We start from the raw sequence: 25,317 nt of genomic DNA, 5'->3' as shown, positions 1-25,317 counted from the left end.
CTCCATTAACCTCTTTATTATTAATATAGGACAGACTGTTTTAACATTGCTTATCTGTTTTCGGCATTTGATTCCTGACAGTGATGTGCCATCAATATTGGGAATAATTGTACATCACATACACTATACATGTATGAATTCATTTTCAGTCATATACCATGTTTTCTCTATTAATCCCCCTTACCAGTCAAAAGGGGCTAATTAATTTGCAGTCACATAACAGTGGCATATATTTCTCAGTAAGCTCTTACTGAGAAATATATACAAGGGAAGGCTTCCCTTTGTTTCTCACAAAAGAGCCCTGAGTTGAGTGGACCCTTGTCTGCTTCAGTAATAGGGACTGAACTTTCCAGAAATAATAATAATGATGATGATGATGATGATTGTTCCATTTATATATGAACAATTGACATTTGATTTTGTAAATAGCTTTTGATTGACATTGTTGCATAACCACTATGGTTAATTGCCCAGAGGGGTTCTCCGGCTTGTAAATGACGGGGATGATCGAAGGATTTTTTTGGGCTTGAAATTTTCGATTCCGGGATTTTTTTGGGTTGGAAAATTTGGCAAGTACTTTTTTGGGTGACTTGATTAAAATGAACTAAAGTGCCTTGATGCGGCCTTGGCATATTTATGGTATGATGAATAAACAATCACGAGCGTTCAATTTTTTATGATTTTCTTTGTGTTATATTATTGCCCCTCCTGGCAATTTAGGGGTAATTTGACAAGGGATTTTTTTGGGAGTCATATTTGGTTCAGGGATTTTTTTGGGTAATGTCGGAAGACTTTAAGGGATTTTTTTGGGTCCTGAGTTTTGCCTCCATTCGATCATCCCCATCATTTACAAGCCGGAGTACCCCCCTGGGGTTAATTGACCTTTGAGCTTGGACAAGTAGCTTTTTACAGATATTCTCACTGAGAACACGTTCGTTGCTGACCCATTTTCTGCCGTTTTTCTAGCCTGTTTCGATCTGTTTTTTTTTTTTACTTGAACATACTGTAAAACAATCTGATTGGATATCGTGAAAGAAGTAAGTGTTCAGTACTGTAACTCAGGCTTTAAACAATGTAATTATTTAGGTTTTGCAATTATATACCGATCATCTGTTTAGTTTCTTAATTAAATTTTGCACTATGTACCTTCTTTAGATTGAATAATCTTGGAATAAATGATATGATTGGCGTAGCCCAGTTAGATTTTCTGCATGGTTTTTCCGGAACCAATGATGAGGATGATGTCTCTTTATTTCAATTGATAAAATACATATCAATATAGTTAGAAATTATATGTGTAGTACTTTCAGAAAACATGTATAGCTCCCCCACGGAAGGGATTTTTCAATTAAGCTTCATACATTAATTTCCTTAACGTTTTTGCCCTTTTTGAGACCCCTCACACCCACAGGAATTTCCAATCCCTCCTGCGGGGAGGTATGGACATTTTTTGGAACCACACAATACTAAAATAATTAAAAGCTAGTTACAACAATAAGAATGAAAAAAAATTGAAACTACCCGGTAGGTACAATATGACAAAATATTAAAATAATGGTGACATAAACATAGTGAGGGCTAAATTACTGGCCAACAATTAATTGCTAAGGGACCGGTCATAAAGTACAGGGGTTGGGGGCGGGCTGTGAATTTTTCAGTCTTTTTGTAAGTACTGATTTTCAGTGGCCCAACCCTGAATTATTTGACAAAATTGGGGCAGCCCACCCCTGGAGTGGCACAGAAAAACCTAGTGCCCCCCCCCCCCCCAACCAAAATCAGTAATGTAGATAGGTACATAGGGAACATTGGCTTACTACTTTGGCCAGAATCTCCAAAACATTTTCAAGATCGAAAGTTTTAATCATGTCAGTGTTAGAATCCTACCATTCTAGACATTCTGGTAGAATTTTTATACTGTTGTAGATGTAGTCTCTGTAGTTTAAAGGGATACTAATAGTTGGTGGTTTTGAGTTAATGATGTTTGTACAAAGCTAAGTCAGGAGCCCTTGGCAAAGTAGAGGGGTCCGGGGGAATGCTCCCCTGGGAAAATTTAAATTTTTACAGCTTAAGCACCTCTGAAACTCTGTTTTAGGCATCCTGATAGAATGTTTGCACTTTTATAGATGCTGTTAAATGAATAATAATTTATTTAACCATGACCCACCCCTAATAAATTGTATTATTTTTCCTGACCCACCCTTTTTGACATGTTGAAAAATAGTGGCCCACCCCCAATTTTTTATAGCCCATGCACCTCCCTCTGTACTTTAATTATGACCGGCTCTTAAATTACATTTAAAAGCTAATTTATTAAGATAACTATTCTTAAAATACAGTCAGTATTCAATACCCGATTCCCTCTATAGCGCGCGCCTGCAGGGAATCACGGTAGTTGTATTCATCAAACCCTGCGCGCGACTCAACAACGCGCATCGCTGCTGAGTCGCGCGCAGGGTTTGATGAATACAACTACCGTGATTCCCTGCAGGCGCGCGCTATAGAGGGAATCGGGTATTGTGGCAATGTAAATGTAATGTTGGAGGACCTTAATTGACAGGGAAAAACAGAGATTTTGGGCTTTTGCCTTCCCCCCCCCCCCCCCCGCAAATCTGCCCCTGTTCATCTGTTATCTGATCTACTATTCAACATGATCAAGCTCATAAATCCGGCCAAAAAGAACAGCTGACAGCAAAGGTTTTTCAAATGAGTTTACACTCATATTAACATTCCCAGAGATTGAGATTTCCTTCGCTGCGATTAGCTCCACATTGGATGCCAGAACCTCAGGAAATACATAAGCCTTTGATGAAAAGTTCCCCATTAGCTGGAATGAATTGAATATTGTTGATGAAGTTAGCGTCGCCGTCCCACAGGAATCTTTCAACATGCTGTTGCATTTTATCAAAACACAAGCCTGGATGATGTAGCTGTATGAGTCATGGTGTCCGTTAAAAGCTCCTAATGCAAAAAGTTCATTATCCAAAGGTTGCTGACTTGGCAAGGTGTAACTTGCATAGCAGCAAAACTCATTAGCACAAACTGAAGCATTGCCCTCAGCACCATCAATTTTGACGAACGTGTAGATGTCATGAAGCAGCTTCGAATGAAAGATTGATCTTGCCTGTTTGATGTCATTCGCTGGCAAGTTGAATGGCACATTCTTTGATTGACAGGATTCATGCTTCATATCATACAGTGGCAAATTAGATTGCACATTGTTTGATTGACAGGTGTCATGCTCCAGAGGTAGTTTTGGGTGCATCTCTAAGTTAGGCAAACTTGCCACCAAAAGATGCCCTTCATCGGTCTTCAAGTCATAGACATACGATAATGCTTCTCCGCAAGAGTAAATCCCACTCCCAACAATATCCAACCGGGGTACATGCTGATTGGCTGCTAGAAGATTGGCACATGTCAATATTGACCATGCCTGTTGATACTCTACTGAGGCCAGGATGGGAAATCCATCCATCCATGCAGTTGGGAACACAATGTTGCGAACACCAAACTTCTCGACAAGCACAATAGCAGGATCATAGAAAAGCATGTCAAAACAAGTGAACACTCCAAACGTCACACCAAACGACGTCTTAAAAATCACGATTTCTACTTTCTGAGGAGTGTTGAACTGATCTTCGTGAAACAAGTGTTGCTTGTGGTACTTTGCTAGTAATGTGCCGTCTGTATCGAAGACCACATCAGTGTTAAACTGGTATCTGCCATCTTCGGGGCAGTGTGGATCCGACTTGTCACAATACTGCACATCGCCCATGTTAGCAACCACCGCAATGGAAGAGTTTTGAGCAATGCAGCTCAGCTCCCCTAACACTTCAGTGTTGTCGAAACGATCGGGATCTGTGCAGGGAATCCAACTTTTTTCCAGCTTTGATGGATCCGGGATAATTTCAAGAAAAGGAAAGATTTGTTCGCGTGTAAAGTCAAAGCCATACAAACCATCCTCTGGAAAGACTATGATGTCGGCACCCTTGGATTTTGCCAGGACTGCCTGTGTTTGGTAAACATCGAGGTTCTTTTTCATAATTTCCAAGGCTGCTGGGCGAGTTAACTCAGTCTTGTTTTCAACGACAAAGAATGTAACATGCTCGTAAACTGCACCCGTGTAGTTCGACAAGCAAGGCTTGACAGAAAGCAAGATTGAAATATAACAAAAATAAACGGCAACAAATTGCGAAGACTCCATCGCATATTCCAGTGAAAATCATAAAAGCGTGACGCCAAAAATTATTTTTGGACTGTTTATTGTTTCGCGACCAATCAGATGCGAGACCAAACCGCAACAAACCGTAAGAGTAATTAGCTGAAAGGTTCGGATTTATAGTCACGAACTAACGAGATGGCTTTTTCCACGATAAATCCTTAATTTAACCGTTAACAAATACTGAAATTGTTATTCTTTTTCTATTTCAGAGCTTATGCATAAGCAATGAATAACTATGAACGATATTTTGCTGAAGTGATGTGGAATCGAGCAGACATGGCTAGACAACGTGTCTGGGAACAGAATCGAAAACAGAACTCGTCTTCAAACTGCTCAAGTGTTCCTATCAAGGGTGAATAAATAAAAAAAAGTGTTGTTGCGCGCAACATGTTGCACAAAGTCTTACAAAGAAACAAGAACTGCAAGCAGTTTATAATCGTGCGGGTAATGTTTGACCACCTGACCTCTTTCAGTGCTTTGGCTTAACTCATCTGCTGGTTAAATCTCCAAACACCAGCCTCTTCCAAAACTACCAGTCATACAAATGTAAAAACTTTCAATAATCCAAAACAGTTCATCTGGGATCAATCATCCTTTGAAAATTTTCGCAATGCCTTAAAACAAGATGACGTTCTTTTACGTCTATCGAACTTTGAGAAGACTAACTTTACCTTTGATTGTAAAGGAATTGATTTGGCAACAGAACAATTCACTAAAATCATAACTGATACATGTTTACGATCTCTCAAAATCGCTTGTCCTAAAAAGAAAACAAAGAAACATAACTTATGGTTTGATAAAGACTGTGCACTTCTGCGAAAGAATCTCAGTATGCTTTCCAACCAAAAACATAGAAATCCTTACGATGCAAAACTTAGACATGATTACCATACGACTCGCAAAACATTCAAGAAATTGATTAAGTACAAAAAATCGAAACATCTCAATTCCCAAATTGAAGACCTTGTTAATCACAAAGACAGTCATAAATTTTGGGATAACCTCAAATTAATGAAGGAAGGCCACAACCCCCCTTCCAACAATCATGATATTCCTGTTGACAAGTTGTATCACCATTTTCAAGATTTACATTCGTCCATAAATACCTCATCATTATTACCTCGCAATAATATTTTAGGGGAGAAACTCTTCAGCTTAGAAGAAACAAAAACCACCCACAATTATTTAGATACAATTATTACACCTGCTGAAATAGAATCTATGACAAAATTACTTCGATCAAAGAAAGTCCCCGGTCCTGACAAGATTCGCAATGAAATGCTAAAAGCTGGAATGCAATATTTTATCACTGCCCTTTGCAAATTATTTAATCTTATTCTGAAAAGCGGTTTCTTTCCTAGCACTTGGTGCGAAGGATTAATTACACCAATTTATAAATCGGGAAATAAAAACGACCCTTCTAACTACAGGGGAATATGCATTAGTAGCTGTCTCGGAAAACTTTTTACCTCGGTCCTCAATGCCAGGTTGAAAAATCATGTACTTCAACAAAACATATTACATCAAGCTCAAATCGGTTTTTTACCTAATCATCGCACATCAGATCATATTTTTACCCTAAGAACATTAGTGGATAAATATGTCAGTCATACAGCAAGAGGCAAACTGTACACTTGTTTTATTGACTTCAAGAAAGCTTTTGATTCGGTTTGGCATGATGGACTATTCTACAAACTTTTACATTATAAGATTGGTGGAAATTTCTATGATTTGATTAAAAATCTTTACTCAAAAACTAAATGTTCTGTTAAGTATGGTGACCAAAGGACTGAATTTTTCGATTATCAGAAAGGTGTACGTCAAGGCTGCATTCTGTCGCCCATGTTATTTAATTTATACTTAAATGAAATCCCTTTTTTACTAGACCGAGAAGACACAGATCCTATCGCTCTACCTAACGGCTCCAATTTAAACTGTTTACTTTACGCAGACGACTTAGTATTAATCTCTCACTCAGCTAAAGGTCTGCAGAAGGCACTTTCCATTCTTGAAAAATACTGTAACGATTGGCTGCTGTCCGTTAATCCAAAGAAAACGAAAGTTGTCATCTTCCAAAAGAAATGCAGGAAATCTTTACTCGACAAGCATTATTTTCATATAAACAATGACAAAATTGAAATTGTCAACAATTACACTTATCTTGGTATAAATTTTTCTGCAAACGGAAGCTTTAGAGACTGTAAATCAAACTTAAAAGATAAAACAAGAAGATCCATCTTTGCTACTCGCCGTTACTTGGATTTTTCAAAATTGTCCCTTAGTGTCACAAATAAACTCTTTGATTCTCTCTTTCTCCCTATTTTACTGTACGGCTCAGAAGTTTGGGGTATCTACGATAAAGATGATTTCAACAATTGGGAGAAAGATGACATCGAAAAAACACACATATATTTTTGCAAACAATTCTTAGGAGTGAATAAACAATGCCCAAATGTTGCAACCAGAAATGAACTTGGAAGGCTTCCTCTAAAATTAGCCATCGAAACCTCCATAGTAAAATTTTGGATTCATCTTCAGAGCTTACCAGAAAATAACATCGCTAAGCAATGTCTACAGCTTTCTAAGGAGATGGCTGATAAAACCCAGACAGGTCTAATGCTTAAAATGAATCAGTTATGCAATAAATACAACTCGAGCTCTTTAATATTAAATGAAAACAACGGAAAACTCTTTACTTCTTACATTAAGCAAAACATTAGCAAAGCGTTAATAGCTCATCAACTAAAACTAATTAGCACAAACAGAAAATTACAATTTTATCATTCATTTAAAAAAGATACCAAAAAATCTAGTTTTCTGGACGCAATCAACAATCCTCACCACAGAACTGCCATTAGCAAATTTCGACTTGGGAATCACAAATTACGTATCGAAACTGGTAGACACACAATACCCAAGACTCCTATTAATTTGAGAATCTGTTCTTTCTGCCATTCGGATGAAATTGAAAACGAAATGCATTTCTTATTTTCATGCAAGCTATACGAAAACATACGTTTAAAGTTCTTTAATGAAATAACCGCCAAATATAGTATTTTTAACGAGTTTGATATTAATGCAAAATCTTTATTTCTTTGTAACAGCATTGATCCTGCTGTTTGTCGATCAACTGCTGCTTTTGTTTTTCAAGCTATGTCTCTTAGACATGAAACTTTATTTTCCAAATGATAAAATCGCATTTTTGTTTTATTTCTGATACTACTTGTAATTTCTCAAGTGTAAGTAGGTAATGCCATGTATTTTTATGGAAATACCTCAATAAATTGTTGTTGTTGTAAAGGCACGGCGCCGCACAGTAAAATCTTTAGATCAAAAGCCCTCTGGGCTTATTGTCTTGTGACTCTTTTCAGAGTTTGATTTATTTGAAAATAGACCGCTCTTCACGTCTATTTATTGCTTGTAAAGATATCGAAAATTAAAAAGCGTGCATCTAACATAAAGAAACATTTAGACTCCTCACCCCTAAAATTTAAACTAAAACTAAAGCTACTTTTGTCGCTCGATAAAAGTTGTGACATTCACAACACGATATACGAAACTCTTTATTCACTTGTCAATTCAGAAACCTTTGTCGTGAATGCTTGCGCTGAACTTCACGATTTCACAGTTAAAGATAAAAACAAAGGTTTATTCCAACTACAAAAGGTTCTCACGCGAAAGGCTTAAAATCCAACTAAAAAATATATATAAGATTTGGGACCTGAAAGACAACAACACCGAATTTTCGATCATGTGGTCCATTGTCACGAGAGCAAGCGCTTACAGCGGAAACCCGTCACGCTGCAATTTGTTTCTGACGGAGAAGCTCTGCATACTATCAGCTGACAGATCCACCTTCTTGAACAAAAGATCTGAGCTTGTTACCAAGTGCAGGCACGAAAACAAGTACTACACGGCCAATCAGAGACAGGATCGTTCCAACCGTCCTCCATGAACGTAGTTTAAATTGTATTTCACCGCATCTAACGACACAGTCTGATGATCGCATCGTGCGTGAAACTCTGAGTAACTGTCCGTGAAGTTTCTATCTTTAATTATTGTATAAGATTACATGCTTAAAGTTTTGAAATCGATGCCTTAATAGTATCCATTCCGATCACAATCACGGTAATTAAGCGTCCATCTTGATTCATTCTAATTGATCGTTGCTATTTCTGTCAGGCGGATAATGTTTGTACTTATTATTGTCACGCGACTTGTTTCCGACACCTTTTCAAAAGCGATTTTTCCAAGCAGGCTTGACTTAAATTCAAAGTACACTCCAGCATGTAGCCGTTGAACAGTTATAGGACTCCGATAACAGCACAAAAAGAATACAGACACACACAGATTCATAAGCATTTATCTGTCACAGATAATTCTTAAATATCTTAAAAAGGTCAACAAAGTCACAGATTCTCCTTTGTTGTTTTGTGTCTGTGACTGATAAGACCAGGCGTAGTCAATCGATAAACCGATAATCGATAACAATCAATAGCAATCGATATCAATCGAAGATTGACAAGGAAGATTGATATCGATTTCCGATACCACTCGATAGGAATCGATAAAGAAAAAAAGTTGTGAGTTCGATTGACATCGGAAATCGATAAGGATTGGTTTATCGATTGCTATTGATTGTTATCGATTTTTATCGGAAGTTATTTATGTCAATTCCTCATGTTAAACATGGACACGATGTTGTTTTATGGGTGTATTGAGTTCTTCAATCGTGGATATGTAATGCAAATATTACCAAACTTGTACTAAAAGAACAAGAACAATATGTAGCGGTGCGCAACCCTCTAGTCTCGCTATAACAACGTCATAAATGCATTGTATGAAGCAAAAAGATGGAATCATTTGGGAGGGCTACAATGTCCGTGCATATAATTATTGGATCGAGTTGAACTTTCACCAACGCAAGAACTGAATGCCATAATGGAGAAGCAATCGACAGCGCTCTGACCGCTGCCTGGGTTGAATGGACCCCGAGAATCTTTATGAAAACATTCTGCCTGGACCCCAGACTGGACTTCGGCAGGACTAGATGCTGAATTAATAAAATGTTTCACCATTTAAACGCCGGTGTCGTATTGTTTTACTAAATAGTAACGCCATCTTTAGAATATGTTTGAAACGAATACACCTCCAGAGGCTTCTTGGGATTAGTGATTGTTATCGACTACTGTCGATTGCTATCGATTATTATCGATTTTCTCAATCGATAACAATCGATAATAATATTTTTCTGTGAGTTCGATTGTTATCGATTACCGATTTCAATCGATATCAATCACCGATTGATATCGATAGATATCGATTGTATCGATTGATTTCCGATATCGATTTCTATCGATTGACTACGCCTGGATAAGAACGTTTTCAGCCTCACGTTTCAATAATCTCACGCACACTACCAAGCAAAGTTTCATGGTTGACCTTTCGCGTGTGTTTTCGAGTGATACTCAAATTGAAGACACATAAGGAAAATAATGTCCACGGGATCAGTTGTTTTGAACTAGTTTAATCAGCACAAATTCTAACTTGCCTAAGCTAGCTAGTCAACTGAAGTAAAGGCACACATGTGGTTCGACTACTACGGTCTATTACATCTTTGAAATCGGATCTAATCAAAAATGGAAACGGCAAAAAAAGGTTTTCCTGACATATTGTCGGTCGACATACCTACAGTTCTGTAAGGCGCAACCCTGTTTAAGACATGCTTTTCCCCTGTTGCTGTACCAAAATCATAAAACACATTGTTCTCACGAAACGGTAGCTATTATCTGATTGACTAATATGACTAGAATGGTGGGAATCTCGTGTGATTGCTTTTATCACTAAGAAAAACAAACAAAAAGCTTAAAAATAAACGCAACTGTCAGTGTAAACAGCATCTGCAGACCTCTCAAGTCTCACGATTTTGTCCTGAGACTCACGGTTTTCACTTCAATCTCACGACGAGAAACAGAAATCTCACGGAAAAACTGACAGAGTAACAAGTCATTTGATTAGCGCCTGGTTTTAGGACTCTTTTAGTTATTTTTGTCCGTCAGTTGATCAGTCTCCCGGTTTTAACGACGAATATTAATATGCAGGGTTCTGCAAAATTCCGTCACGGTATACCTGTGATTCTAGAATTGTATGTGAGGCAAAATTACCCTATGGGAGCTCGGGCCAGTGTACTTGTGTAAGGCAGAGCACCCTTGACAGTCTCGTTTGCCTCCTTCCCCCACGGGAAAAAAGTATCGTCGCCCTGACAACCATCGCCCAATCATAGCGTGAGGCTGCACGTGAAAGTCAAGGCTAATTAAAAATGCGTCTACTCTCTCTGGTTCAAGGTGTTGGAGAAAGCCAAAAGTTTGCAAACCTTGGTCATTTTTCCCGTATTCTTTAATCGCGGAGAGTGGCAGGCGAATCAAAAATTTGCTGCAGTAAAAGAATGGTCTTCGAATTATGCCCATGCGAAGTTTTGGAGTGAGTGGATCAAATTAAAAGCAATTTTTGGCTCATTTGTGTCGAACAGTGGTGTTTATCTAGCGTCGGAAGTGTTCACCCTTGCATATATTTAGGTAAGAGTAAACTAAAATTAAAAATATCGGTTAAATAGGGTTTAAATGCTTTAGAACAGTCAAGAAACGTCACATAGACAACATATGAAATGAAATGTGAACTTTACTAGCGGTTTATTATATTTTCTTTCGATCTGATTTTTTCCTATAATGTTTCATACAAATCTTTATAATTTTGAAGCCGCCATTTTGACCGAGTTGTCAAAGCGTGAGCCTGGGCTCCCTGTGGTCACGGAGTGAACGTGACATGAATTTCCTTTACCACGTCATCTTTTGCTTTTTAAAACCACATGCCTAGCCGGAAAAATGCCTGCTTACGCATGCAAATATTTATTTTGTTCCGAATGTTCAATAAAATAAACCCAAACCAGTTCATTTAAAAGAAAGCCAAATCACGCCAAAATAAAAAGTAGACTAAGGCCATCCCATTGTGTTTCTCCGTTTAGCGTCTTCCGACAAGCTTTTGGTAATTCCCCTGGCGCGACGACGTGTATCCCGTGCTTTGACACATTCTTGCTGAGCTTGCAACTTACGTTTCGATAACGTTTCGATTCTCAAAATACCGTAAACTCAAAACAAAAATTGGGATATTTAGAAAATAAGTCGTCGTTTTGCAATATTTAACACGTTCCAGGTAAATTGTACGACTTGTAATCGCTCCGAGCCAAACGCTTGAGTAACACAACAATAAATATTTCACACAAACAGAGCGCAGAGTATTCAAACAGAAAATAGGTGAATGATTATTTATAGCTACAAGCGAGAGATCGCGTGACATGAGTCTGATGCATGATGTAGTGGTAGTTTTAAATAGCTTGGACATGTCCAAGCGGTCTTTGTTTTCGCTATGTGATATATTCAGCCCTCTCTTTTTGTAAAATATGGAATGAAACAAAATTATACATTTCAGAGAGCAGAGTGTTCATGTTAAACGCGAGTGATCGGCTGATCGCTATTAAATATTAAATCTTGCGTGACCGTGACAGAAGAGCCGGCTGGGCCGCGTTGGTCTGGATCGATTTACCGACAAAAAAAAACAAGAAGCTACTTAGTAGCTCGAAACCGGGTGGTTAATGTTTAACCACTCTTTTAGCCATAGTTAGTAGTCACCTCTACTAACTATGTTTTAGCTAACAAGAAAGCCTAAGGCTTTTAGACGTATACCCAGTAGCGTTTTATTTCCTTTTGTTGCTGTTCAACAAGAAGTGCGTTATGTTGAAGCGTGACATGCGATATACGATACTCGGCCATCAGTGTTAAAGGTCAAAGGCACTTTGATCGCTTTTGAAGACTTTGAAGGTAGAGATATCAGAGTTGTTTTCGTTCTACTTTTAAAACGCATAATATATAACTTGACTCTCATATATTCGGTCATTTCTAACTGAGCAGCAATTCTATTTTGCTCTGTGGTCTAAGCGATGATTTGTTGTTGAGTTAAACACACGGAAAACGCGTATAACGCACGTAATTTTAATCCCTCAAGTGGCAAGTAATTAAAACATTTCCCCTCCCCTCCTTCCTCCACTGGCATTTCAGTGGGTGATGAAAGATGACCTGTTTTAAGCCAATCAACATGCGTGACCTTCAATGCCCTACCGACAAAAAAACTAAAAAAAAAAAAACCGAAGGTAGATTATGAACCGGGGGGCACAGACCCCCACCCGGTTAAAAATTCTGTGCAGATTATGAATCGGGCCCAGGCCCCGCCCGATTAAAAAACGAGCGACTTGGGGCAAGTCTAACGTCGCGTGTGTCTAGTCGACTAATTTCGGCTCACGCAGGGACACGCATGGTGGGTCACGCGAAAGCGAGGGATCCATCGCCTGCAATCACTTCGCTCAGCGGACAGGAGGAAGTCAGAACTGTGCGCGTGGCTGCGTGTGGTGTTTTCAACTACATTTCTCCTGAAACCTTTTGTGAATATTTAAAAGCTTTTTGAATAATTTCTCATTCTACATTATCAGCCCCCGGTAGCTTCCGTGGTGTGTTTTATTTTCTTGCTCCTCACACGATGGGCAACAACGCAACCAAGCCGCTTCTTATCAGTCAGCGAACGACGGCCGATGGATTGAAAATCAATTGTGTCGTGCTCGCCAATAAACTCGTTCCTTCTAAGTTTGAAGACAGCAGGCTTGTACAAAGCCAAGCGAAGGAATTGCTCAACGAGTACGCGCAAGAAAGAAAACACTTAAAACAGAACAGATTCGATCGTCCTAATGAAATGACTGCCGCCTTGGGGTCAACTGAGAACATTTATTCGCTTCGAGATTGCGGATTGTTTTCTGCCGTTCTGACAGCCTACAACAACCACTGGAAACTACGAACTTCCCCAGATGACTGGTGGTTCTGTGTTATCAAACGAGTCGCTTGCGCCATCGAAAAAAACGCGAAGAAAGAGTCAGTTCGCAAGATGTTTGTTGATCACGAAGAAAAGAAAACCATCGAGGTGATTGTGCCCGACACAAGCATCTATACAGTCGACTACAGCTGGTTCTTTGATCAAATAGCAACAGGAATACAAGATAACGTCAAAGTACCTGAGTTCGTGGATGGAATGACGGCGGATTTCAGCACCACAACTGCAGTACAGAAAATCGTTTCGCAGATCACATTGATGCATGCAGTTCAAGAGTATTTCGACTTTAGGATGGGGACTCTCTGCGGAATCCCTGCATTGGAGATGCTAGGCACTGAGGAGGACTGGAGCAAATTAAATTCCAAACTGAAGGTACTGCGAACACTGCTTGAACCCATAGAGAAAGATCTTGGTTTGTCATCGGAGTAGTGGGATCTAGTGGGAAACGTCTTCAGCAAGTTACTGGCTACTTTTCAGGGGATACCAGATAGGAAATGGTGGAGTCATATTATGAGCTACAAACGTGCTTGGGAGTCAGGTGGAACCTCAGGGTATAGGGGCTGGATTACCGAGTTCCTAGAAGGAGAGAAAAGTCCCACGGAAATCTATAACATGACGACTGGCCTTGTCACTGTTCCACTCATCATGGAAGATCCCGTCTCTTGTGTGAAGGATGATGCCAAGCTTGTCGCAGGAATGCTGGGTTTCACTGTCCACACTGACGATGCTTCAGATTCAGTGTCTGTACAACCATTCCAAGGATGGTCTCTTCTGCTGTCTAAAGACTCACCATTTCTCAAGTAGGCTCCAACGACGTGTCTCCAAAGACTTATTCAAACAACGTAATCTGAATTGCCAGAAGAAACAGTTGGACAATTTCTAGCTTTGTTTATGTGGATTAAGCACATACAGACGACAAAATAGAGACTTTACTAGTTGGCAAAATTAAGGCAACAAAAGCTTTGAATTCTGCCGATACTCAAGAGGCTGCTTTCAATTATGACAAATTTAACCAGTGGTTAAAGCCAGATTCTAAAAGGTTAAGTTTATTTTTCGAAATGAAAGCTGCCTTACGTAATGGCCAGTTTTAAAATAGTCTCTAAATATTATGTGTAGCAAACACGATAGCGTGACTTTATTTCCCTAGTTACTACAATATTATACAGTCAACTCTCTTAATGGACACCTCTATAAGAAGGACACCTGGTGACGGTCCCTGCCGTTTTTCTGTCATTTTACTGTAACCAAACTCCCTATAAGACGGACACCTCTCTACTGCGGACAACGGACACTTTAAAATCATTAACGGACACTTGAGAAATTTTTTTTATCATGTTTTGTTAGTGAAAATACTTCCAAACTTCGTATTGACCTAAAGCAAAGTTAGTCAGCGACCTAAGAATACGTGTATACCAAGCTTACTAACCAAAAACATCACTTTTCTGCTTACGTGTATGGGCAGTTAAGAGGTCGCACAGGTCATTTTCTAATTACAGTTTTACAGTTTGCGTAGAAGCTCTCAATTTTTGCTTTAACAAGCAAATACGGTCCTTTTATTATTGTAATCTTGTTGCAGTTAGCAAAGGTTTGTTGCATTGTGCAAAGGTTTAGCTTTATTATCTCAGAATTACTGGTGTCGTGTTACTTCGACTCTCTACAGAGCGGTCACCTCTCCAAGACGGACAGCTGCGGCCGGTCCCGAAGGTGTCCGTCTTAGAGAGAGTTGACTGTAGCTTCTATAGGGAGAGTAACCCCCAAGCAATGCCACAGCCTACATTCACTGAGTTCCACTTTTTAGTTCTTTTTAGTTTTAAGTAGGAACAGCAGCTTTTAATAGCAGCTAAAGGCGGTAGGCTTATGTCGAAATTGCTGGCTCATTGATTATTAGAAACGAATAATCTGCAAATGAGTTGCCGTCTATGCTTTAATAATTCGAAATATTGGGCTGGCAATAAAACATACTCATTGGCTGAGTTAAGTTGTTGGTCCTCTAAGCTGTCACTGAAAGACATGTCATCACGCAAGATCAATTCCGAACTATTCTTCCGCGTGTACCAGGAAGAAGTTCAGCAAAAAATTGATTTAATTATCTGCTTCAATTTTCCATTTTTAGATCGAGTTATTCAATGTTTAAGCAGCAATTCGATACAGCACTGGATGCTGGTTTAATAGACTTTTTGGCTTCACGGATCAGGATCGTGGGGATAAAATTTGGCCAGCATTAGAATATAAGAAAAATAATTAATTGCAGATGGAACTCGTCAACCATGAAATGTCACACAAGGTGTCTTCTTACCTTTTGTTTGTAAGTCGCAACACAAATGACGCGGATAATGGGCATGGCGGAGGGGGGGGGGGGTGCATTTTTTTGTCTCCCCACAATTTTCCCATAGGCTGGTCACGTCAGTTTTAAGCTTTGAGAGCTTCTTGTTAAAATATAATATCGTTCATTTCATTTTATTACAGTGTAATATTAATTTTTCTTAGGTAAGTAGTAAGTCACACGTACACACGACCCCTCGAGCATATATTTGCTTTAATACAGATTGTGGTTAAATAAAGCGTTTTTTTATTATTGCCCCCGCAGCCATCATCGGGGCAGTGTGGATCCGACTTGTCACAATACTGCACATCGCCCATGTTAGCAACCACCGCAATGGAAGAGTTTTGCGCAATGCAGCTCAGCTCCCCTAACACTTCAGTGTTGTCGAAACGATCGGGATCTCTGCAGGGAATCCAACATTTTCCATCTTTGATGGATCCGTGATAATTTCAAGAAAAGGAAAGATTTGTTCGCGTGTAAAGTAAAAGCCATACAAACCATCCTCTGGAAAGACTTTGATGTCGGCACCCTTGGATTTTGCCAGGACTGCCTCTGTTTGGTACCTTATTGCTACTTATTTTCGCGGGAACTTAATTTCGCGAAAATAGAACGGGAATATTTCGCGGGACTTAATTTTCGCGATTTGGCCAAAAATACGAAATTAACATAAAAAGTACAATAGAAACGTTTGAAATAAATTTTCGTGGGTCTTTAATTTTGCGATTTTTTGAAAATCGCGAAAATTAAGTCCCGCGAAAATAAATAACAATAAGGTAAACGTCGAGGTTCTTCTGCATGACTTCCAAAGCTGCTAGCTGGGTGAGTTAATTCAGTCTTGTTTTCAACGACAAAGAATGTAACATGCTCGTAGACTGCACCAGTGTAGTTTGACAAGCAAGGCTTGGCAGAAAGCAAGATTGAAATAAAACAAAAAAACGACAAAAAATTACAAAGACTTCATCACATAAACGTCGCGTGGGTGTACTTCAGACGGCACCGCGGAAAAAACGCAGGGTCGGTCACGTGAGACGCGAGGAGGGATCCATCGCCTGCGCTCACCTCGCTCAGCGGATCTGGGGACACAAAAATTTCCATACATAACGTACCTACCGCGAGAGCAGGCAGTCGACCTCATTCCATAAAAAAATTCTCCTACCTTTTGTGAATATTTTCTCACTCTACGTTATCAGTCCTACGTTATCAGTCCTCGGTAGCTCTCGTCTTGTGTTTTGTTTTCTTGCTCCTCACCCGACTGATGGGTAACTACGAAACGAAGCCGCCTCTTATCAGTCAGCGCACGACCGCCGATGGATTGAAAATCACTTGTGTTGTTCTCGCCGAAAACCTCGTTCCTTCTAAGTTTGTAGACAGCAGGCTTGTACAAAGCCAAGCCAAAGAATTGTTCAACGAGTACGCGCAAGATTCTCAAAACACAAATGACGAAGCCTCAGCGATTGAGAGGAAGCTGCTAGGTTCGATGCTAGGTAAAATCGATTCTCCTAATCGAGTAATTGCCGCAGTGGGATCAACGGAGAACGTTTATTCACTTGGAAATTGCGGACTGTTTTCCGCCGTTCTGACAGCCTACAACAACCACTGGAAACTACGAACCTCGCCAGATGACTGGTGGTTCTGTGTTATCAAACGAGTCGCCTCCGCTATCGACAAAAATGCGAAGAAAGAGACCGTTCGCAAGATGTTTGTTGATCACGAAGAAAAGAAAACCATCGAGGTGAAAGTAACTAACCAGGGCATCTACACCGTCGACTACAGCTGGTTCTTTGATCAAATAGCGAAGGGAATACAAGAGAATGTCAAAGTACCTGAGTTCGTGGATGGAATGGCGGCAGATTTCAGCACCACAACTGCAGTGCAGAAAATCGTTTCGCAGATCACATTGATGTCTTCAGTTCAAGAGTATTTTCATTTTAAAATGATACTTGACTGTGGAATCCCTGCAGTGGAGATGTTAGGCACTGAAGACGACTGGAGCAAGTTAAAATCCAAACTGAAGATACTGCGAACACTGCTTGAACCGATAGAGAAAGATCTTGGTTTGGAATCGGAATGGTGGGATCTGGTGGAGAAAGTCTTCAGCGAGTTATTGGCTACTTACCACGGGAGACCAGATAGGGAGTGGTGGAGTCATATTATCAGCTACCAGGAAAGTTTTGGGTCAGGCGGGCAAAAATCTTACAGGGGCTGGATTACCGAGTTTTTGGAGGGAAAGAAGGACCTGTTGGAAATTGACGACATGTCAACTGGTGTTGTTACTGTTCCGCTGACCATTGAAGACCCTGTCTCCTGTGTGAAGGACAGTGGCACACTTGTAGCAGGAATGCTGGGATTTACCGTTGATACTGACGACACTTCAGATTCAGTGTCTGTACAGCCATTCCAAGGCTGGTCTCTTCTGCTGTCTAAAGACTCTCCTTTTTGCAAGTATTAAAGCTTCTGAGTAAAGACTTATTCAAACAAGGTAATCTGGACTACCAAGAGGATAAGAGGAACGCTTGAATTAAATTATTTGGAGTTTTGTTAAAGTATATTGTTTAAGTAGAGATTAGTTCCTCAAAAGTGACAGTTTTAGTGGGTGAAAGAAAGGCAACAAAAACTTTGAACTGAAGGAAGCAGATGTGATCGAAACTCATCAGTTTCATTTTGCAATTCAGTTGTTATTGACTGCTCCAACCTTTTGTACCAGCAAACACACATTCAAAATAAAAATAGATTTCAGATTCATATCAAAGTGGATGTAAATGTCTTACCGGTAGTTTGTTTATATAAACACAAAATGCATCACCTTGAGGTAGTTCTCACTCGTATCAATCAGTTTACAGGTATGTGCAGCTCTAAAGGATATGGTTTCGAGCTGTTTTGATAGATCTGAAATAGCGTATCAATTTTTGGATCAAGTTTCAGTAGGGTAGGGAAATTCGTGTTTTGATTTGAAACGGTAATGGTTTCAGGAAGCTTAACATACTCCACCAATCTTCTCAGGGCACTTTCGCCAACTCAACGCCCTTCCCCAGGCTGCATCTGTGCATCAATACTTGACTAATCTTATATGGACTTAAAAAAATTGGTGCCAAAGTGCCTCAACAAGGCATAATAATTAGGTATAACACAACATACTTGTGACTCATGCTACTTTAACATCTAACCCCCTGCCCCCCCCCCCCTTTCAAAAATTCGTCATCTATATTCTTTCCTTATACTGCCCATGTAGGTGTATTCCAGAGAAAAGCTAGAAAGATGCGCATGACTTAATGTTCACTTTTTTTGCTTATGAGTGCTTTAAATTACTTATGTTGAGTGACAATTGAAACAGGGTTTCACTATCCTTACAATGGTGGTCATAACTGGAGTTAGTCGCTTACGAGAGTGGAGGCAAAGAAGGTTTTTGTTTGTATTGGTAGACTATCAACGAGGCTTTGTTTTCAAGGTTGTTTCCATGGTTATGAGGTGTCATAATAACTTTGAGTGTTGCTTGAGCTCAAAAAAGCACGTTCTCAACTTTACCATGTTGAGGCACCATGTACTGTTTCTTTTAAAGACACCACCCCCTCCTGGGGCACCTGCCCTTATTTATAACCTTGCCTAGTTCCTGTCGGCTTTTTCCCAGGTGTTCGCGGTCCTATGACGTTACTACTTGTTTCGTGACGAACCGGAACTGTGTTGACCGCGACGAAAATAGAGGCCTAGGAACTTAATCAATTATTAACCATGACTTCAGGAACCACAACCGATTATGACTCCAGATGGCTTCTAAAACTTGAATTTTGTTATAAGTCTCCGACCAGGCCTATACAACTTTTGAAAAGGAAAAATGTTTGATGGAACCAGCTGTTTTTAGCTGGAGCCCATGACTCTTTTTAGAGTGCTTTAAATTTGTTCCTAGTTCAACCTTGGGTGAACATGTGAAAACGACAGTTAAAGTTTGACCTGAAAAGCAAGTTTCAACATCAGTTTTATATTAAGCTTACCTGTTTTCTGTATTTAAGTACAATGCAACTCTTTTCACCTGAGTTCTTGGATGTTCTGAGGAGTAGGGCTGTTCATAGGTTGCTCGAAATTTCCCAAAAAGTTGCTCTAAAAATATTCAAAACGTGCCTCTTCGGATATTCTTCGGAAGTCTTTAGTAAACCTCAGCTCACAAATCTTCGAAAAAGGTCGAAAGACGTTCCAAACGTGCATATCACCTTCGAACAACACTCGGACAATCTTCGGTCTAGAAATTGTTCCGAACACAAGAAGTTGTTCGAAATTAAAAAAAAATGCTCTTGGGGAAAAAACAGTTGCTCGAAGTATGAAAAGTTGCCAAAAAGTTGCCGAGCAACTTGTGCGGTCTTGTAAAACGCGTCCAAAACGCGCGCAAATGGGTGAAGTCTCGTGCGTTCCCGCGCAAAAATTTCCCGCGTTAAGACCAGTGGAACCCATTCTCCTCTCGGCTCAGTGGTCACATGCGATGCTAAAGTGATGCTCAAAGTGTGATTTCTGGCTGTTCTGACTGTTGGAAAATTCTGTTGCTTGTTTACCGTTTGCACGATGGCTAAGAACAAAGCTAAGGCTCCTGTTATTAGTCAACACACCACGGTCGATGGAGTGAGTGTCAATTCTGTCCTTCTTGCCATCAATCTGGTTCCAGTCAAAGTCGAAGACAGCAAACTTGTACCCAGCCAAGCAAAACAGTTGATCAAGGATTACTCGCTGGGTCAATCCTCGGAACGAGAAATAAGAGCTGTCTACCATCCAAATACGGGGGTAAATTACTCTCTTCCACAAGATATGATTGCCGCCTTGGGATCAACGGAGAGCATTTATTCGCTTGGAAATTGCGGATTGTTTTCTGCCGTTCTGACAGCCTACAACAACCACTGGAAATTACGAACCTCCCCAGATGACTGGTGGTTCAGTGTTATCAGACGAGTGGCTTGCGCTATCGCCCGACGATTTCAATCAATGAAAATCAATCATTGATTTCAATCAATATAATCAATATTAATCAATAGTAATCAATTGATTGATATTGATTAATTTACATAATCAATAAAAATCGAAAATCACTCACCGAGCCGTCTTAATTTCATTGATTTTCATTGATTTTAATTGATAATCAATAGCTGATTGTGCAACAGTAAAAACCCGGCTACAAAGGCATTTGCTTGATTTAACGCGTTTCCCGGCGCGTTTGCAAACACACTGAAACACATCATCGGCGCCATGTCTGTGAAGATTTCTATTTCTTGTGTAGTCGATTTTATTAAATTGTTAAATTTTATTAAATTGTTAAATTGTTTCTGTTTGATTGCACTGATCTATCTAGAATTGAGAAAACGAAACAATATTGAAGTCTAGTTCGAGTAACGCTATTGTTAATGTCATATAAACGAACACACCAACTAAATTGCAGGAAATGCATGTTTGAAATAGTTGTCAATACATGTCAATAGGATGATACAGCAAAGAAATGAATATAATAAAAAGTTACTGTTAATTATTACTGTTGTTTCTGTGGTACTTTACTTCAGTAATCGGATATCAGAAATAAAATTGGGTCTCTGTCCTCGTCCGTGAGATTTATTAAAAAAAAAAATAAAAATAAAACCGATTTAAGTTTTCAATAGAAATCAATGACAATCAATGGCAATCAATGAAAATCAATGAAAATCGAAAATCACTCAACATTGCGGCTTTGATTTTAATTGATTATCAATATCAATCAATATCAATCAATTGATTATTATTGATAACTATTGATTTTATTGATTATTGATACTCATTGATTGGAATCGTCGGGGCTATCGACAGAAACGCGAAGGAAGAGTCCGTTCGCAAGATGTTTGTTGATCACGAGGGAAAGGTAAGCTTTTAAATACACATGAGGGGTGTTACTAAACAGAGTAACGGAGAACGAGAAACCGAGAACCGGGAAAAAATTCAATTCTTGGTTTGCAACCACGTGACAAGGCGGCCATGTTGGTTGACAAAACAATAAAACATGTTTTTGCGGAATTTGCATAATAAAAAGTTGGACTTAAGACACACCATCATCATCATCATTTTATTAATAATATTAATATTGTTATTATAGAAAACCATTGAAGTGGAAGTACCTGATCGAAGCATCTATACCGTTGACTACAGTTGGTTCTTTGATCAAATAGGGAAGGGAATACAAGAGAATGTCAAAGTACCTGAGTTCGTGGATGGAATGACGGCGGACTTCAGCACCACAACTGCAGTACAGAAGATCGTTTCGCAGATCACATTGATGTATTCAGTTCAAGAGTATTTTATTTACAGCATGCTTGGAGGTTGCGGAATCCCTGCAATTGAGATGCTAGGCACTGAAGATGACTGGAAAAAACTAAAATCCAAACTGAAGGTACTGCGAACACTGCTTGAACCGATACAGTACAATCTTGGCTTGACATCAGAGTGGTGGAATGTTGTGGAGCTAGTGTTCAGCAAATTGTTGGCTACTTACAAGGGCAAGCCAGATCGGAAATGGTGGAGTCATGTTATCACTTATGAGAATGCTTACGGCTCGGGGATGGTCATTGAGGGCAAGTATCGTTACAGGGGATGGATAACCGAGTTTTTGGAGGGCAGGAAAGATGACATGGATATCAGCCAGATGACGAGCGGCCTGGTCAGTTTACCACTCCAGCTCAGAAAACCAGCTGGTGTCGACATCAATCACATGGATGGTGTGACTGACACTGCCAAACTTGTGGCAGGAATGCCGGGTTTTACCATCCATACTGACGACACTTCAGATTCAGTGTCTGTTCAGCCATTTCAAGGATGGTCTCTCCTGCTGTCTAAAGACTCACCATTTCGAGAGTAAATTCTCCAAACCTTAATCGGCAATTTGTATTTTTGTTAATGTCGATTGAACAGTGCCAGTTGGATTTGTAGGTGAACAAAACTCAAAGGCAACACCTTTAAGTTTACAGAAGCAAATTTGAAATGTTTTGTTTATCATTAATTTTTTATGATTACATGTATGTCTAAGATGATATCCTTAAGGCCATTTTTGGTCCCATGCGTGAGCGAAGAATGTTAAGAGAATTATGAACAAGTCAGCAATCACATGTGAAGTGAAATAATTGGGAAATTGTTATTGTTTGTTCTAGTTTTGAACAGAACTATGTTATTGTTTAGAATATGAAAAAAAAGAAATGCATCATGTTTTTTGCTCAGAATGCCACTTTTTGCGCCCAGGTCAAACCACCAGGTGAACGGCCTCCTGGTATCCACCCTCCATGTATCTACCAGATAAATTACTGACCAGTGAAAACTGTTATGTGCACTTGATATACACCTTTTCAGTTTTGACTTTTGTAGTATAGAACTGTGAGAAACAATTTGTTGTTTGGTGGAAATAGTTATTCCACTGCCTTTTATATTGTAATTCACCTCCAAATGGGGCACGGCAGTGCTATACAAAACTGACAGTGTTACCGATACTTGTTGGCCTCCGGGTTTGGGAGGGTACTCAAAAAATTATAATACAGGGAGGATCTGCTCCAATATCTAAACCCTTAACTTTTTGATAAGGACCTAGCAAGAGTTGCTGAAACCTAGCATATCATATCTTCAGAATGCAGGAAAACTCCTGGACTAGCAGTTTGTCTCAAGGAAGTAGATCTTAACCTACCAAGCAATGTGTAAGTGGCGGGGGGAAGCCTGGAAAATAGGGGGAGGAGGGGATGGGAGGTGGGAGAAGAAAAGATGGCAAGGAGGATTTCTAAAGGCGAGGTTACACAAGCAATTTTCATGTGACTTATTTGTTCATTTAGATGAGAAAAACTAGTCAATTTTTATGTGACAAATATACTCGTTGACAAGCTGGAGAGTTACCTCTTGTGTGACAAAATATTTGCCACATAAAATGTGGCAAATATTGCATCAACATACGTGGTCCCCAAATTCCCACTGAACACTATAGGTCATTACTGGCGCAATACACTTTGGAGTGCTAAATAGGAATTAATTTGTTAATGTAGATGACACAACAAATATTTAACAATTATCCTGCGAAATTGCGCGGAATATCGCTTGATACTTAGCTGACGAGGCCGTAGGCCAAGTTGGCTAAAATCAGACGATATTCCGCAAGATGGAGCAGGATCATTGTTTTATTATTCAACAAATTGTCAACAAAACACATTTTGCACGTAGAAAAACTGTAATTATGCAGCGCTTTACAAGATTTGGGACGAATCTTCGCAACTTACAAATATTGCAGGATATCTGTTATGTACGGATGACAGATATCGTTAACATTTTGACCATATATGGGCAGCGTACGCATCTGTTGGATAATAATTACAAATATATTGAATATATTTCGATTTGTCAAATGAAAATTGCCTGTGTAAACCCGGCTTAAGGTGGGGAACCCACAAGTAAATGGTACGGGAGTTCAATGGGTGCCTCAGACACCATGGCACTAGTGGAGTGAGTCCCGGGTGGGCTATATTCATTATATGTTATATATTTAACAATTATCCTGCAAAATCGCGCGGAATATCACCTGATACTTAGCCGACGAGGCCGTTGGCCAAGTTGGCTAAAATCAGAGGATATTCCACAAGATTGAGCAGGATAATTGTTTTATTATTCAACAAATTCGAGGCGCAGTGGCCTAATGGTTAGCGCGCTCGCCTCCAAGTCGAACGGCCCAGGTTCGAGGCCTGGCCGGGGCGCTGCGTTGTGTTCTTGGGCAAGACACTTTACTCTCACAGTGCCTCTCTCCACCCAGGTGTATAAATGGGTACCGGCGAATTTACTGTGGGGGGTAACCCTGCGATGGACTAGCTTCCCATCCAGGGGGGAGTAACAATTCTCCTAGTCGCTTAATGCTACGGAAACCGAGATAAGCTCCGGCCTGTATGGGCCACTAGGCTCGAAGCAGACTTTACCTATTCAACAAATTGTCAACGAAACACATTTTGCAGATAGAAAAACTGTAATTATGCAGCGTTTTACGAGATTTCGGACGAATCTTCGCAACCTACATATATCACAGGATATATGTTATGTACGGATGACAGATAACGTTAACATTTTGACCATATATGGGCAGTGTGCTCATGAGTTGAATAATAATCAAGTATATATGTCAGATATATTTTTTATTTATTTTATACAGGGCTCCATTGAAAAGCACTGCGGTGAAATGGACCCCCTGTTTAAAATAATATCATTATTATTATAAGTTACCCCAGGGGTTAACATGGGGAAACTTTGAGTTGGATTGAGGCAACCTCGTTCCCAGGGTCTCTCTCCCCACCCACAAGATCTCTAGCTCTTGGGCGTGGGGAGAGAGAGAGACCCAGGGAACAAGGTTGGGATTGAGATAGGAAGGGAGTACTTTGGACTATCAATCCTGTGAACGTGATATTGTTATTTTGTAAAATGCTGTCAACCTCGCAGTACGACCTTGAGTAAATCAACATTGACTAGGGGTGGGGAAGAACAAAACTTCATGGGTAACCTTGTCCATACCTTTGATTAGAGTTAACATGTAGATTTTACTTTTTAAAAATGTTTCTTGAAAGGTGGATTGTAGTGTGCAATGCACGTGAAAGGTTTTCCAAAACATTTACTTTTAAAAGGGCTTCAGATCACATTTTACTGTCTTAATGTCATATTTTTTTAACTCCCACAATCTCAAAATCTTCTGGAGATCATTGACTTACTGTTACATCTAAAAAAGCAATAATTACCAGAGACTGAGAAAGGTTGATGTTTGGCAACTTTGCAAGTTGAATTAAGTTCATACTGTCACGCAATGTTACGCTACACTGTCATACAACACCATGCTCAAAAC

At 39.6% G+C, this 25,317-nt stretch overlaps 3 protein-coding genes and 1 pseudogene across 3 annotated transcripts; 3 read left to right on the top strand and 1 right to left on the bottom strand.

Moving 5' to 3' along the window:
* Positions 1–2,548: 2,548 nt before the first annotated feature.
* Positions 2,549–4,699, bottom strand: LOC144634575 (pantetheinase pseudogene; annotated as a pseudogene).
* Positions 4,700–12,516: 7,817 nt separating this feature from the next.
* On the top strand, positions 12,517–13,954 carry LOC144634685 (uncharacterized). Its single transcript, XM_078493719.1, has one exon. The coding sequence runs from the start codon at positions 12,806–12,808 to the stop codon at positions 13,577–13,579; it is 774 nt and encodes a 257-aa protein (XP_078349845.1). The 5' UTR covers positions 12,517–12,805; the 3' UTR covers positions 13,580–13,954.
* A 2,564-nt stretch (positions 13,955–16,518) lies between these two features.
* Positions 16,519–18,263, top strand: LOC144634611 (uncharacterized). The gene has a single exon (XM_078493626.1). The coding sequence runs from the start codon at positions 16,729–16,731 to the stop codon at positions 17,920–17,922; it is 1,194 nt and encodes a 397-aa protein (XP_078349752.1). The 5' UTR covers positions 16,519–16,728; the 3' UTR covers positions 17,923–18,263.
* Positions 18,264–19,945: 1,682 nt separating this feature from the next.
* On the top strand, positions 19,946–22,800 carry LOC144634609 (uncharacterized). Its single transcript, XM_078493625.1, has 3 exons — positions 19,946–20,418; positions 21,281–21,336; positions 21,568–22,800. The coding sequence occupies exons 1-3, from the start codon at positions 20,022–20,024 to the stop codon at positions 22,324–22,326; spliced, it is 1,212 nt and encodes a 403-aa protein (XP_078349751.1). The 5' UTR covers positions 19,946–20,021; the 3' UTR covers positions 22,327–22,800.
* The last annotated feature ends 2,517 nt before the right edge of the window (positions 22,801–25,317 follow it).

The sequence above is a fragment of the Oculina patagonica genome, chromosome 13 (genome assembly GCF_052425735.1).
Source record: "Oculina patagonica isolate OP01 chromosome 13, crgOcupat, whole genome shotgun sequence".
In the NCBI taxonomy this organism is placed as follows: Eukaryota; Metazoa; Cnidaria; class Anthozoa; order Scleractinia; family Oculinidae; genus Oculina; species Oculina patagonica.
This window is presented reverse-complemented; position numbering and strand designations above follow the sequence as displayed.